Genomic DNA, 15718 nt, shown 5'->3' with positions numbered 1-15718 from the left:
TGACCACAAGCTCACCTAGAGATGTCACATAAAACCTATAATTTATTTATTTCAGTCAAATGTTGACATAGTAAAACGCTGCATTAGAAAAGACATGTGGCTTCAGCTGTCAGAAGGTTGAGGGGACACAAGGGGAGACGTATTGCTTTGTGGTTGACTTTTTTTTTTTTTCATTTACAACTGATAAATAATAACAACATACCAAACATAGGCATATATATTTACACATCAACAATATTACAGTAGTACAAAGCCTTCAATGTGTCCTCCCTTGCATTGTGAACTTTGTGTTTTTTGTTTTTAACATGCAAACAGGTTTTAAACAACAGCTTAAAAAAAGGTAACTTTACACAGTCATGACAACAGCCGATAAAACACTAACTACACTTTCCTGTTGGTTTCCTGTCCATTACAGCATTTGCCCCCTGAGGAAAGAGACGAGCGTCATCATACTACCTTGCTCTCTGCTGCCCTCAAGTGGCCACAAAACATAACAACACTTTTACATTCCAGCATTGCAGCTTCAAATCACAAACCTCTTCTCTTCTTAAGAATGAACTTCCACTTTGTTGAACCCCTGAACATGGCACATTAACTTTTGTCACCTCAGAAATACTTAAATAAACAATATCTTACAATAAATAAGTAATACAGCACAACTATTCTGCTCTTTGAACACAATGAGCAGAGGTGTGTTTGTGCATGTGTGCGTCATGTACAGGTTGATAGTAAAAATGAGGACCACAAGGTCTTTCTATGACACTGAATATGAACAGACCATGGCTCTGATTCATCAGCTCTGTAGAGGTCAAAGAATCACTGACTGTTTCACAAAAAGCATCTTTAAAACGAGACTATGTAACTTTGCAGAGAAGAAATAGCACAGTGATCCTCTTGCGTACAAAGGAAAAGCTGAACTCAACACAATAAATTGTTTTATGAAAAAAACCTTTTAAACTCATCTCCACTAATTCTTTTAGCATCATCCAATAACTGTCTGTGGAAACCACAATGCACAACAAAAATTACATAGTCTCTCTTTAAAGGAAAATCCACTCTCAGAATGTATTAATGTTTTTCCTATAATCTTAAATGGTTTATGCAATATGTGTGGATATGAATAATTCCTGGGGATGAACAATCTCAAGACTCACGTGAAAATAGACTTCTCTAGATTTTATATCCACAGCATAATATCAAATATTTAAATGGCTCAAGTTGGCTTTAAATTTAAATGAATCAATCTGTGTGACTGTAATAGTGTCCACAAAACTCCACATTCAGTGTCAGAGCATTGGTGACGTGCTGGTGACAACAACAGGTGAGAGTCTGTCTGTGAACAAGCTGTTAATGCACAGACAGTGAGTAAGCTGCACAAATTATATTTAAAAGTGAGTCTTCACCTGAACATCACCTTTGATCTTTTTCTTGTAATGAACCAAAGCTGTTTTGGCACTTAAGCTGTCAAATAAATCTTCAGTCTTCCCTTGTCTGTTTGATTCAGTGTGGTGTGCAGGAGAAGCAGCTCTGTGCTCTGAAAGGCTTGCTGTTGAAATGACCATGAACACTTGTGGCAACAACATTTCTACTGTATTGCACGTTACCCCCCATGTTTTATAACTATCCAAACAATGCCAGACATGCATCGCTACATAACATTTAGAAATCTCACTTTGGGATGTTTCCTCTTACTCAGCAGAAATGTACCACTCAAGTGACAGGTTATGCATGGACAGATACAGGGCGAGGACAAAATAACACAAACACTAATGAGGTCTGACAGATGTGATGTTGTGGTACTAAAAGGTGCGTTTCTTGTCTTAATTTCTATGTATATCATTTCTGAATGATTCCCCTCATTCTATGCTGCATTTCTTTCCTGGTGACTACAGACTGAGATTAGCAACAAGGCAGGCTGGTCCCTCTGTGATTTGAATATCAAATAGATGTCATGGCCATGTCAATGGGAATTTGTTTGAGGATTTGCTTGGTTCAGAAATAATTTTTTGTCCAACCAATATGTCGTCGGAGGGCCAAAATAATCAGAGGGATAGCCAAGGTTGTCAAAATGATCGATCATTCCATACTTTTTTGATACCACATGTTGAAAATGATACAATCTTCATTAATTATACATCCGAAAGTATCAAAGTACAGAAGATAGGAAAATTGTTTTTTAACAAGAAATAAAAATAATAATAATTTCAAGAAATAAAACTAAAAACAATATCACAACCTGAATGTGTAGGTCTACAAGGCAGAGAAAAAAGTATTAATACTAATATTAATGGCAATTACAATTCAAATTCTAAATGTGTTGATTTCAGTATCTTTTTCTGTACCAGCATTGTATACAGGTTGTTGTTTGTTTTACAGAAAAAGTTTAAAAAAAAAAGAAATATTTAAAATATTTATTATATTTTGTTTACATTATTTTTGCCGTGGTATCAAAAATGTATAGAGTATCACTGTTTAATTGTACTATTGCATTAAAGTTTAAAGTTCTGGTCTTGTGACAACCTTTGTGATAAATGTAAGTAATGCGTAAACAAAAGCTGTAAAGCTCCTATCAGACAGTCTTACTACAGCGGCCTTGTGTTTCTGTTATTCTGTCCACACCCTGTGATGATTTTCACAGACAGTTTACACGACACCACTTCTGAATGAAGTGATGTTTTCAGTCATAATGTCAAAATCTCTTCATGAACATGATTTTGTTGAATAAAGCTATTTCTTAACAAAGCTCTGTGGTGCTTGACTTATCTGTCGACACAATATAACTCAAGGATTTGTCAAAAAGAAAAATGGCTCTGTGATGAGGCTGTGTTTCCATAGCAACCCGGGAGTGGGATACCATCACACACCCTGAAATCAGTCAACGTAATGTCAGAAAGCATCTCTGCGAGGAGTCTGATCTGCTTTACGTGATCATGGAGCAGACCTGGTTCCAGGGCTCATTCAAGAAAATCAACAAACCAAGTGCTCTACAGTACATCTACGCTGCAGGACTCAATGTGACATTTGGCACTGAAAAATGTATAGGTCCATATTATTATATACAATGTAAAATTATCATTATCTGTTCACACAAAAACATCATAGAGAAGAGTGCATGAGGAGTGTTTGGCTAAAAGTCAACCAGGACTTTAAAGTGGAAACTAAGAGAATTGTTCACTATTCGTCAACAGTTTTAACTCATTCAGGAGAGCTTTAGTGTTTCAAATTTCAACGTGTCAGTCAATTAAATTCTCTCACAGTGTTTCCTCCACATATAAGATACTGCTGCACATTTTTTTACTCACATTTTTAGCTAAAAGACTGAGCCTCTGTGAGAAAAGAGAAAAGTGTTAAAGCCCTGGTTGCTGCTTGCGTTACATAATATGCTACGACACAATAACCAAAAAAGCTCCACATCATACACCTAAATAACTATGGCATGTATCCTGGATACATGCGTGAAGAGGCAGGTATGTGATGAAATCATATGACACCCATCGATGGGGCAGATGCTAGCCATCAGGTTATAAACACATCTAACTCCTCTACGGATTGTTTTGTGGTTGTAACTGAAACTATGAAGAGGCTATCAAGTCCTTGTTGACCTCCGGGGCGGGACGAGACTTGAATGACAGAAATAAAAGGAACATTCCACCTGCTAAACAGGTTCATAAATAACAAAAAGCTCATCACAAGAACAAAAACAAGGGCATATTCAGTCCAATAGATACTGTACAAACTAATTACAGCCTCCTCTTCTCTTTGTCTCAGTTTGGCAAACTTCCGTTTTGCTGCACAGTATTTCTTTCCTGTACACAGTTCACAAAGCGTGTACGGACTTAAATTATTTAACCATGAATCCTTTATAAACGCATGTTAAAAAGCCTTCAGAGAACAGGCAGAGTGCAGCTCTGTGTTTTCATGGGGTTCCTCAGAACTCATGGCACCTTATTGTCCACTTGGCACCACTGCTGGTGGTGAGATTTTGTTGCAGTGTATGTGTGAGTGTGTGGCATTTTTTTCTCGTCCTCCATGTCACACATACTTGGTGCTAGAATTTCCTCTGTGCTGTGTGTCAACTGTGTTTGTGTGTGTGCCTATAAGGGTATTTGTGTGTGTGCGCCTTTAAGCACGGGGCTCCAGCTTGTGTGACAGCTCGAAAAGCGTCTGTTGATTGTCGATAATGTGCAGGTATTGAACGCTCGCCCTCACCTCCGCACTGTCGACCCCGATTACCTCGTTGCCTAAGAGACAAATTCAAAACACAAACATTAGTCACACTCGAGAGTTTTCGCTGCGACACGCATTCACACACATTTGGTACAAACACAGACTGTATTATGGCCGTATAAAGAGAGTAAAGGACTGTCTGGAAATGGTTGCTTAGAAACTGTAAGAAAAAACTGAGCAGCAAAGATGCAGTGCACTAACTTAGCTGCAGATGGCGGTAGATTCCTCACAAATAAATGGATACAAGCATTTATACTTCATCCAAAACAAGCCTGAAAAGGCCATCTAAGTAAGCCTGTCTTATAATTGCACCAAGATAATTCACTCAGAAGGTCAAAGACTCACCTGGCTGGTCGCTTTGGCAGTGGCGAATCATTCTCACCGTGTCTGCGATCATATGCTGTTGGTTCAGAAGAACACATGTTGCATCAGTGTACATTTACATTACATTTACATTTAGTCATTTAGCAGACGCTTTTATCCAAAGCGACTTACAGGAAGAGTAAAAAGCAAACAATCAAGGTATAGTGCAATAAGAGCTATTAGTGCTAGTGACAATTCTTTGAGGAGTAGACTTATCATGTGGTCTAGGAGAGAAGATGCTCTCTGAAGAGCTGGGTCTTCAGGAGTTTTTTAAAGGTAGAGAGGGACGCCCCTGCTCTGGTAGGAACTGGTAGTGTGTTCCACCAGCGGGGAACAAGAAGTGCAAAGAGTCTGGATTGCCTTGGACCAACGGGGGGCAGAGCCAGGCGCCGTTCATTGGAAGAGCGCAGCGGTCGTGAGGTAGCATATGTCTGAATCAGGGAGTTCAGGTAGGTAGAAGCAGTACCAGAGACAACTTTGTAGGCCAGCATTAGAGATTTGAATTTGATGCGGGCTGCAACAGGTAGCCAGTGGAGCTCAATGAGCAGCGGAGTGACATGTGACCTTTTTGGCTGGTTGTAGACCAGACGCGCCGCCGCGTTCTGGATCATCTGAAGCGGTTTTACTGAGCAGGCTGGCAGCCTGTCAGGAGGGCATTAGTGTAAGACCAAACAGTCCGATATCTAATGTTTAAGGGTAGATGTGTATTGTCCAATAGCACTAATTATAAAACGTCTCAGCAGTTATTGTATTTAAAATGTGAACAAGCTGCTACCTCAGCTGACACATACTGAACCTTGACTATTTTGTTTTTGTTTTTATGGCAAAAATGCCTGAAAACAAGTAACAGTTCTACTTTCAGTGACTGTGCTTTCACGAGAAAGTCAGCAGGAAATATTGCACCCTTGCAACACAGAGCTTGGTCTCAGTTAATTTCCCCTGTATAAATAAAGGTTTCAACTGATCAATCAACTTGTTGATGTGAAACAGCACTCCTGCGGCAGTTTGCTACTCTCAGACCTGACAAATTCACCTCCTTTCCACTAATGAGAACTAGAGTTTTAATGACCGGGACTGATTAGCTAGCCAGTAATCTTGTTTCAATGTTTTCTTCTACTACCACCCAGGAGTGATTCTAATTAAAATTGGCAGTGATGCATTTAAAGCAACGCTCTTCAAACAGGTCGGATTATTTCCGTGGTAGTTTTTACAAAGGCAACAAGGAATTTGAGCGAGGTTGCTGCTGTTCAACTTCTTTGCAGCGCTACATGGATGTTTATTAAGACAAAGAAAACAGTGACTGCTTCACTAGGTGGCTGGCTACATAAAATACACAGAGCTTCCCCGGCTTGTGGTTTATCAGACTAGCTTCAGCCTGTGTTGAGCTTGTTTTCCTCATATATTAGCACCTCATGATAACCATAGACTGTATATATATATATATAATATATAGTGTACATAGCCACCGTTTTGAAGTTTGGCATTTTGCTTGTTGCAATCTTGTTTTTCTGCAGCCAGAATGATGATATTTGGACGAGAGGGATGAAGTAATTGCTAGCGAGCTCGGTTTGCAAGGTTCAGAAATGAACAGCAGAATCCTTGAGTGTCTGATAGTACAACTGAACGCTGAACAAGGTATTCATAGGGGACCAAAATATCACAATTAACTTTCATAAAGTGAAGACACACTGTGAAAAGGGTTCAAGTTCTAAGACGAAAAGACACAGTGTGCCTTGATAGCGACCTGTCAATCACAGGGTGGACGTGCCGTAAACCAAACCCTGCTCTAACGTCTTTTTTACTCTAAACGGGACCATCATTTACAAAATGAACATCATGCTGTAGTGAAGAAGACTTGAAACTAGTAATCAGATCATTTACTCATCTTGAAAATGTTAACTCAGGTATTAAATCAAGTGAGAAGTAGGGTCACTTTCTCATAGACCTCTTTACCTCTGGGATATTTGTTACCTCCTCTCCCAACTTGTGAAAAATCTGAAAGTTTTTCCCTATTTTTTTCTTTTTGGCAACATTCTGCTCTGATTAATTACTGTGAAACTAATGTATGATGGGAGCAGCTGTGGCTCAGTGGGTGGAGCTGGTCATCCCCTCATCACTCGGTTGGCAGTTTATCCCCAGCTCCTCCCGTACACAAAGTGCCCTCGGGCAAGACACTAAACCCCAAATTGCTTCTGCTGGCTAGGCCAGCACCTTGCATGGTAGCTCGCTGTCGTGTGTGTGTGTGTGTGTGTGTGTGTGTGTGTGTGTGTGTGTGTGTGTGAATTAGAGGCAAACTGTAACAGAATGCCACACAACTGAATGCATTTAGCATTTATGTGATCAATCAATGATGATGCATTTCATTTTGTTATAAATGTAGTTACTAGACAATTTATATAGTCTGCTCACTCATTTAATGTGGTCTTGCTGAAAAACAAAATTCACTCAACTCACCAGCTTCTCAAAGTTGACAAGGTTGTCGTGGAAGGTCTTATTTCCCTCATGGATAAAGGTGATATCTAAGAGCAGAGAATAAGTGTATTTTTATTGGTTCATTCACCAAAAACAATAAAGTGTGTGTGTGTGGTTGGTTATAGATGATACCTTTCAGGAGAAGAGGCATGAAGGGGATTTTAGGAGGCTTCATCTTCTTGAAGGCTTCCCTGTAGGCTTTGTGGTTCAGAGATGGATCCTGAAGAAAGATTGCGGGGGAATGAAGAAAGAGAGAAAGCAGAGTTAAAGAAAAGGATTGTAAATGGAGATTTCAAGATGTCATTATCAAGTCATAAAGATAAATATTTCAGGCTCTTCATCTATCGCCATCTGTTGAGTGAGTCTCACCGTGATGAGCTCCAACTCTGAGAAAAGCTTCTTGAACTTCCCTGGACATTTCTGAAAAGATAATTGTTTCGTCATAATTGGGTTTTAAATACAAAGAAATGTATGTAAAACACTTAAAGCAACAACATACACACTTACCTCCCAGGTTTGGTTGAGTCGGCTGACAGCTGCTGTGTTAAGACCCATGATGATGGCAAATGCAGAGTTCAAATTTCTTTGGGCTTTACAACTACACATACAAAAAAATAAAATGTAAAAATACATCATAATGCATAGAAATCTTGATGCATATGCACTTTTATTCATGAATATTTCTTAGTGTGTGAGTGTGTTTTCTTACTGAGCAGCGATCTTGATGAATTTCTTGAGCAGCTGAACTCTCTTGTTGAGCGAAACACACATGAGCACCTCGGACATGACCCACTGCTGGACCTCGTTACAGCGCTGGAGCAGGACTGAGAGCGCCGCCATGTGGCCGGTACCAGGTACACGGCTTAGAGTGTAGTACGCCAGCTCTTGCTGCATGTGGAGGGAGGTAGAGTGTGAGTCAAAGGACACATTTCTAGAACCCGAGGTGCTCATTTTGTCCCAACAACAGCCTATACCCCCCAAAAATACATCATTTTACTCACATAAAACAGAGAATAGCAGTAATGAGAGTGGGAAAATGTTGTCTATATTTTCTAAAAATACAGTAACTACCACATAACCGTGTAAGATGCAGCCTGTGTCTCTTCATCTGTACTATATCACAAGACATATTCAGCTCCTCCTAATAGCCGCTCAGCTACAAGAAGACTTTCTGTACTCATGATCCCGCAAGTCTTGTACAGCATTTGCATCTTTAATGCTTATGTTCCAGCAATTTCTGTCATGAATATGAATTATAAAAGATGTGCTCACACCACATATGCATATATGTGTGTGTACCTCGTGAATGGATTTGAAAAGGCTCCAGTCCAGGTGTGTGAGAGCAGCTGCCACATCCCAGGTGTTGATACCTAAGAGTCGCACCGGCCTCCTGCTTAGCTCAGCACTGTCCGTTAAAGGAGGCTGCACACACAAATACATTTCGGTTAGTACATAGAAAGACAATGCATACACAAAAATATAGCACATACTGTACATACATAAACACAGGTGCGGTCTATCTACAGCAATAGGGCCATCTCTAAATAAGCAGTTGCAACAATATCTCACATAATAACCGACAGAACAATGAGGCTCTGGGGGGATTCAGACAACACAGTGTTCATAGGAAACAATATAGCACAGAGCCATTACAGCAAGTGCCTCCTGCCTGCAAACAAGCTGAAGTGAAAGCTGAGAAGGGAGCTGTGATTCTTAAAACACAATTGTTCCTTCCAGTTCTGGTTACAGGTTTTACTCAAATTCTGCATTTGTGAGCCTGACTATTGACCAGTAACTGAGCAGACTATATGTTAAATAAAACTAAACATTACATGCCTACAAGCCTACTGGCTAGACAGTAGATCTAATGTAGAGCATGAACTGGTTTTTCATGAAATACTTCTAAATAGACTTGTCCCAAAGAAACCAAATCCCAAGGTGTAAATCCCAAGAACTGTAGTTTGAAAAAGGCCAAATATTGCAATATTTTTTGAGGATTCACAACTAAAGCTCCACTGTGAAAACATGCCATTATAGACCAACACTTTTTGTCCTGATACAGCACTTTCAAATCCTGCAGTCACAGTTGGGCAACAACAAAATAATTGCGGCTCGCACCTTTTCTCTCCTGTTGAGTCAGAGTTAATAACAATCACCTGGCCTAAGTCTTTCCAGTTCGCTTATAATGCATGGCTCGTCGTAACACTGAAAATATGTCAGTTGGGGATTTGGAATGTTTATTTTCATGCATGATTTAGCCAGAAGATGATAAAAAGGCAGGGAACAATATCAAAAGCCGCAAATGCCCAAATAATCACATATTTCAGAGGTCATGGTTTGCTTTTAAATCTACAAGTTGCATCCTTCGCCTCCATAAATGCCTGTAAAAATTGAGTGTTGCACAAAGACAGAAGCACAAACAGAGAAATATTTACATACCAGAATCTCTGTGAGATCCCTGCGACAGACCACAAGCTTTCCCTGTGGGGTCATAGACTCTGAATACACACAGTCACTGGGCTGTAACAGCCTCCGCTCTACAGAGACAAATATGTGCAGAAAAGGAAAGAGAAGGAGAGAGAGATGGGAACAATTTAGAGCCAAGAGCGTAGAACACTGATCCCCAACCAGGGGTACTTGTACCCCAGGGTGTACTTCTGTAGTGGAGCGGCTCAACTGATAAAAAAAAGCTAAGAAATGGATGGATGGATTATTAAAATACATAGCTAAAAGCAACACATAGTCAGCTAAGAATAAATAATAAACTGTTGAAATATTACTAAATGTAATTGGGAAATAAACAGACAATAAGTAACAAATAAATGGTTGGAATAGTAACATCAGGTCAAATAAATGAACAAATAGGTGAATAGCTCCAATAACAGGATATCTGGTTAATATGGAAAGCTAATTGTAATGGTTGAAATACCCAAAAGTAAATCAGAAATGGTTGAGTGGTTAAAATAGTTGGCCTCAATCAATGATTGGTTGAAGATCCAGTTACTGTCACTCCAAGTTAAGAATGCAAACTTGACCTTGGCATGCATTTCTTTGTGTGTTTGAGTGTGTACCTCCAGTGTGCGAAGCCACAGCAAGCACCATCTCTTCCTCTGCTCTGTCCATCTTCTGACCCACAATCCTCAGCAGCTCATGGGCCTCCAGGGAGGGGTGTGTGTGGACACTCAGGTAGGAGTCAGCACTTACGTATACACAACAAATAACTGGAAAATATGAAGGAAAATGTTTATAGAGCAGTGAATGTACTGTACTGTAAATGTGTTTATGTTACACGGTAAATGGAACAACAAAAACACTGAAAAATCATAAAGAAGCAGATGTAGAAAAGACTCAAGTATTTACAAAGAGTCTGGAGTTAATTTTTGTCAAGAACAGTACTCAAGCAGACAAAATAAACAAAACACACTGTATTTAAGCAATTTGCATGTGCACGCTGAAATTAAAACTCACAGACTGTCATTATGCATAATTGTGTGCCGTCCTGGGCAGTGTGCTTTGTGTTGTGTTTTGTGAGCGTGCTTGTGTCTGTTACTCACCCTCTCTAGTATCAGTTGGTGGGCTTCGGGGCTGCAAACAGTTTTCCTTCAAACTCAACTGCTGGTACATTTGTTTACTCTGACAGAGAGGAGAAGAAACATGGAGATGAATAATACTCAATCTTCACTGAATATGGTGCAGCAATAACATCTGTTCCTGCACCGATACAGCTCAGACTCAACATACTGTAGGCTGACACACTCAGGAACATTTGACGGATTAAAAGCTGTAGCTGATAATGACAAGCAGCATAGATGTAATAAGTATTCCCTCTGATCCACTATCCTCCCTCTTTCTGGCTTACCTTTTGGTTTGGAGGGCAGTCATCCACAGTGCTATAGAAAAGAAAAATGCACAGCCATGAGTCCCACCTATAGTGATAGGTAGACGTATATTACACAGAGAACAAGTCTTTGTGCAGAGACAAACACACTTACTGTCTGCGACGCAGAAGTTTCTGGAACTCCTTCAGGTCTTTCTCCAGTGTGGGGAACTCATACAGATCTTCTAAAACACACCTGTACAGAGTCTAACAGAGAGAAAGAGAGAGAGGAGAAAACAACATTTGTTTGTTTATTTTTGTTTTCTTCAATCAGCAAGGCTGTTAACTGGCAGCAGGAATAGCATCTTAATGCCTTAGTCTTTGGATATTTTCAGTCTCTGTCTCTGCTTTCCACCATGCTCAGTCCCTGAGCATCTTTCTACACTCTCTCCTTATCACACAGAGGCTGTTACAACATTCTACACACAGCTGTAGTAGCTATAATGCATAAAACTTAATATCAGAACTAGAATGTGTATTGATAACAAATGTAAGTGATAAAATGTTTTTTGGGGTGGCGTAAACTTTAAACCTTGTAGTCCTTAAGGTAGTTAACAAAAAAAAAGTTAAGTCTTCAACACTAATTCTCATAAATACTGCTGTTTAATTAGTGAACTAATGACAAGAGGGACAAAGAGAAGGTATGACATACAAAGGAGGATGACGGCATTAGCAGCTCATTTACTGAGTACCATCAAATGTAAACTATGCTGCGTAGGTAGATTACATTAAAGAAACATCAGACAAATGCTGAACCTTGTACTTAAATGGGTGACTAGGCACGCTCTGTGTCTGCGTGTGCCTGCGCGTGTGCTCAGCAGAGAATTATTAAGTAGGATGAAAGCTCCAGAGACAGCAACAGTAGCAACTTGTGAGGATCCACACACACACACACACACACACACACACACACACACACACACACACACACACACGCATGCACGTCCCAAAACACCTGCTTATCGCTGTCATTGACCCACCATAGCCTCCCATCCCAATTCCCCTCTCATTCCTCTGTTACTAGGCAACTATCACCTGGGTTACGCACTCTATATGAGATTATACCCATGCCAACCCTCGCACTTTGGTTTCCATGGCAATCCGGCACTGAGCAACGGAGCCGCCAGGTTACGGAGGGACAAGTGATTGGTGAGTGTGTGTGCTTGTTGTGGACGTGTACACGTGTGATCGCGTTTGTCTCTCTCTCGCTGTGTCACGGTTGTCGCTGTCTGATTCAAATCCAATTCAGCCAAACATGTAAAAATATAGCAGGAACACTGTGGATACAAGCAGCATTTGTTGTGAGAAATCTGATACAAAGAATCTGTATGTGTGTGTCTTCAATGGCCACGATGTCCTGTGTTTATGTACGATAGCAGGCAGAAAAATAACATTTCTGCTAATTTTGTTGCTTGTTTTTAGATATGAATAATTCTCATCTTGTTTTAAGAAAAACATACAGCCTTGTATTATGGTTGTACTCCTCATTAAAGCGCCTGTGTTCTTTATCTTTTTTATTAGTTTGCTTTGTCAGAAAGATTAGATAAAAACATCAACAAGGTTTCCCCTGCAGAGAAGAAGCTCACTTTAACAGGAGACGCAGCAAACAAAAAGATTAGACACATGCACACACACTTTTCAGCTCCCTGTCTCTCTCTGCAAAATGCTTGATGTCATGTCATGCAGTACTTGAGGAAGGACAACCCCATTTTAGAACAAGACAGAGAGACAAATGAAGATGAATGAGGCTTCTTATGTTCCTCAGTGACATATGTGAAAGGACACCAGAGGATCAAACTCATTAAATCATTGAAATACAAGTCACAGAGTGAAAGGAAAGATGAAAAACAAACCGATGAAGCTGAGGAGTGTCTTACCTTCATGAAGCTCCTGACGTGTTCCTCTTCCTTCAGGAAGTCCTTGTAGAGTCTGCTCCAGTGGGAGACCAGCTGCAGTACCTTTCGCTTTCTGAAGAGGGCGTCTTTGCCCTCCTCCTGGCCCCGACAGCGGACACTGCTATAGGTGACAGCAGTCAAGGAGACAACGCAAAACAGTGTGGCGGCTGAAAGAATTGGTGTGTGTGTGTCTGTGTTTGTCTGTGTTTGTTTGTCTGTGTGTGCGTGTGTTTGACAGTAAGGATATTGTCCCAGCAGGGCTTGACAGAGGTCATTGGTGGACATGAACACCAGGTAGGTCAACAGGAAGTCATCAAGCAGCATTTCTGAAACACAGGAAACACATCATCAGTCACTTCCAAGAACTTGACTGGTGAAATGGTCTCATTATTTGTGGAATTAAGACTCCAACACACTGTCCTCTGCACTCACAGTCAGAGATCTAAAAATAATGTTGCGGTCCATAGACCTACATCAGGTTATTTTAAAGACCTCCTTAATACGTTGGTTGACCCAGATGGACCAAACAGGTCCGACTATAGAATGGCATCAGTCATTGAAACAGTCAAATATTATAATCACAACAGGGAAACATAGCCTACAACTAGGGATGGGTACCTTTCACATTTTCCACATTCGGTACTTTTGCGTTTGTTTATGTGGTAATAAATGTTAATTTGTTTAATAATAAAATCATTTTTTTTTCAATTCAACATATTTATTTCTCAAATTATAAACTTTAAAAAATATATCAAAACAATATAAAATCCAGGATGAGCAGTGCTTTATTGTTGAGCGAACGTGCTTTTTGTAACATGAAGGTTGCAGTGTTATCAAAGAATGCAGAGGAGCGCTCTCAGGTGGCAAGTGCACGGAGGAGGAAAAAAAAAAAAGTTGCAAGTGCACGTGTGATTTGTTGTGATGACGTCGTAGCTGCGGAGCACTGGTCAGACAGTATTGTGGGCATAGCATGGTTGGAATAAACAAAGTTGAGTCGGGCTGCTCTGTGCACATATCGAGGATGACGCAGGAGTCCGAGGGATTTAATTTCAGCGAGGCAGTTTGGAGTAAAGTGGCAGGTAATATTCCTGAGTTGAAGAGCGGAGTATTAGCGGAGGACCAGAGATATAGCAGCTAGCTGCTAGCTGCTAATGACTGGTCTACATAAGAATGGAGAGAGCAAACGGAGTAAGGAAGGTCCAATCTGGAGGCAGACGAAGGCCAAGCCTGGGTAGAGACATTGGAGAGATAGCAGCTGGCGGCTAGCAGGCCTAGAGCCGAGCTGTTCGTCTCTGCGCCGGGCTGGAAGAGGGCAGCAGCTAGTGGCCGCGGTGAGCAGACAGGACCAGACGAGGAGGTAAATAAAAAAATAAAAAATAGTGCGATCGTCAGCACGCTTGTTAATCAAAGACATCAAATGAAAACAGGTTGAAATCAATGATCAGTTTAAAGCTAACGCCGTTTAGGTACCGAAATATGGTACCGTTTGATTTTACATGAATCGGTACTCGGTAGTACCGAAGGAATTCGGTCGGTACCTATAAAAGTACCGAATTCGGTACACATCCCTACCTACAACATGACTTAATATACGGAAAAATATGTATGTAGCTGCTTGTCTTTATTATGATTATGTACATATTGGGCTGCATATGTTTTTCTGTATTATTGTTAATGTTCATATTATTAGAATATTCAAAACACTTTCAAAAACTAAAGAAATTCATCAGTGTAGCAAGCTAATGTGCAACTGAGATGGCAGGAGTGTGTGTGTGTGTGTGTGTGTGTGTGTGTGTGTGTGTGTGTGTGCGTGTGTGTGTGAGACTCAGCAGGTGTTCAATGGGTAAGAACCGAATATAAACAGCCCTTGTGGCAGATGGGTAATGAGCCATTGTTGGTGGTGTGAGGGAGCTGTGAAGTGTGTGTGTGTGTGTGTGTGTGTGTGTATGTATGTGTGTGTGTGTGTGTGTTTGTGTGTGTGTGTGTGTGTGTGTGTGTGTGTGTGTGTGTGTGTGTGTGTGTGCATGCATGTGTGTGTGGTGTCAAACTCTTTCCCTGGGAAAATGTGTGACCCAAATATGGCTCTGTCGGGCAGAGAGCAAAGAAATCAATTATAAAAGACTGAGCAAAGGCTGGGGCGTTAATATTTGATCAACAGTCTTCTCTTTAGAAATAAAAATACAACTTTTGAGAAGAAATATTTTTAGGCAGGTCTGACTGAGCTTATCACTTTTTCAAAACCCTGTTGACTTACTTTCTGTAGAGCTCCTTCTTGACCCGCTATTGGCCCCTTTTCTGTCGTTTATTTCTCCATCCCAAACTCTCCTCGCCCCCCTTCCCTACACCCCCATTTTTCATTTTCTCCTTCTCGGCGGTTACATTTACTTCCGCTACTGCTCTCCTCCTACGCTCCCCCTCTCTCAGCTCTCTGTGATGATAAATATCCATTTTCATCTTCAACATATGCCCTCTGCGTTTGCCCGCTGGCACACACAAAGTCAAACACATGCACTCACAGACACAGCAGTGCACACACACCCAAACACACACACACACACAGCACCCTGATGAATAACTCATTCAGTTCTGACCTTGGGGACTTTATCTCATACGAGAGAGAAAGGAAGAAAGAGAGAAAATGTGTGTGTGCTGAACTAATCGCAGTAATCTGCTGCTGTGTTTTTTGTTGTGTGTTTTTTTATGTGTACGTGGGGAGGGGTGGTTGGGGTAATCGCTCTCTCTCTGTGGAAGCGTGTTCGAGCCTGTTCAACATGCTGCACAGCTAAGCCCGCTAAAACGGCACACTGATGCTCAGCACCACCCCAGAGGGCCTACACACACACACATATACACACACTGGCACGCACACCCTCATGCTTATTCA

At 40.8% G+C, this 15718-nt stretch overlaps 1 protein-coding gene across 1 annotated transcript in view; it reads right to left on the bottom strand.

The window, feature by feature from the left end:
• Positions 1-26: 26 nt before the first annotated feature.
• rapgef5a (Rap guanine nucleotide exchange factor (GEF) 5a) overlaps positions 27-15718 on the bottom strand; it is a 54530-nt gene continuing 38838 nt past the window's right edge. The window contains exons 12-26 of the mRNA XM_059349187.1: positions 13082-13160; positions 12817-12961; positions 11055-11146; positions 10922-10952; positions 10617-10695; positions 10134-10283; positions 9502-9599; positions 8362-8484; positions 7772-7950; positions 7570-7660; positions 7432-7482; positions 7195-7282; positions 7045-7109; positions 4573-4627; positions 27-4241 (exon numbers count right to left, since the gene is read on the bottom strand). Of these exons, the coding sequence (XP_059205170.1) occupies positions 4123-4241; positions 4573-4627; positions 7045-7109; positions 7195-7282; positions 7432-7482; positions 7570-7660; positions 7772-7950; positions 8362-8484; positions 9502-9599; positions 10134-10283; positions 10617-10695; positions 10922-10952; positions 11055-11146; positions 12817-12961; positions 13082-13160 (1445 nt within the window). The 3' untranslated portion in view covers positions 27-4122. The remainder of the gene's footprint in view (positions 4242-4572; positions 4628-7044; positions 7110-7194; positions 7283-7431; positions 7483-7569; positions 7661-7771; positions 7951-8361; positions 8485-9501; positions 9600-10133; positions 10284-10616; positions 10696-10921; positions 10953-11054; positions 11147-12816; positions 12962-13081; positions 13161-15718) is intronic.

Source organism: Centropristis striata, chromosome 14, assembly GCF_030273125.1.
Source record: "Centropristis striata isolate RG_2023a ecotype Rhode Island chromosome 14, C.striata_1.0, whole genome shotgun sequence".
Taxonomy (NCBI): Eukaryota; Metazoa; Chordata; class Actinopteri; order Perciformes; family Serranidae; genus Centropristis; species Centropristis striata.
Note: the sequence above shows the minus strand (reverse complement) of the source record. Positions and strands in the feature narration are given on the sequence as shown.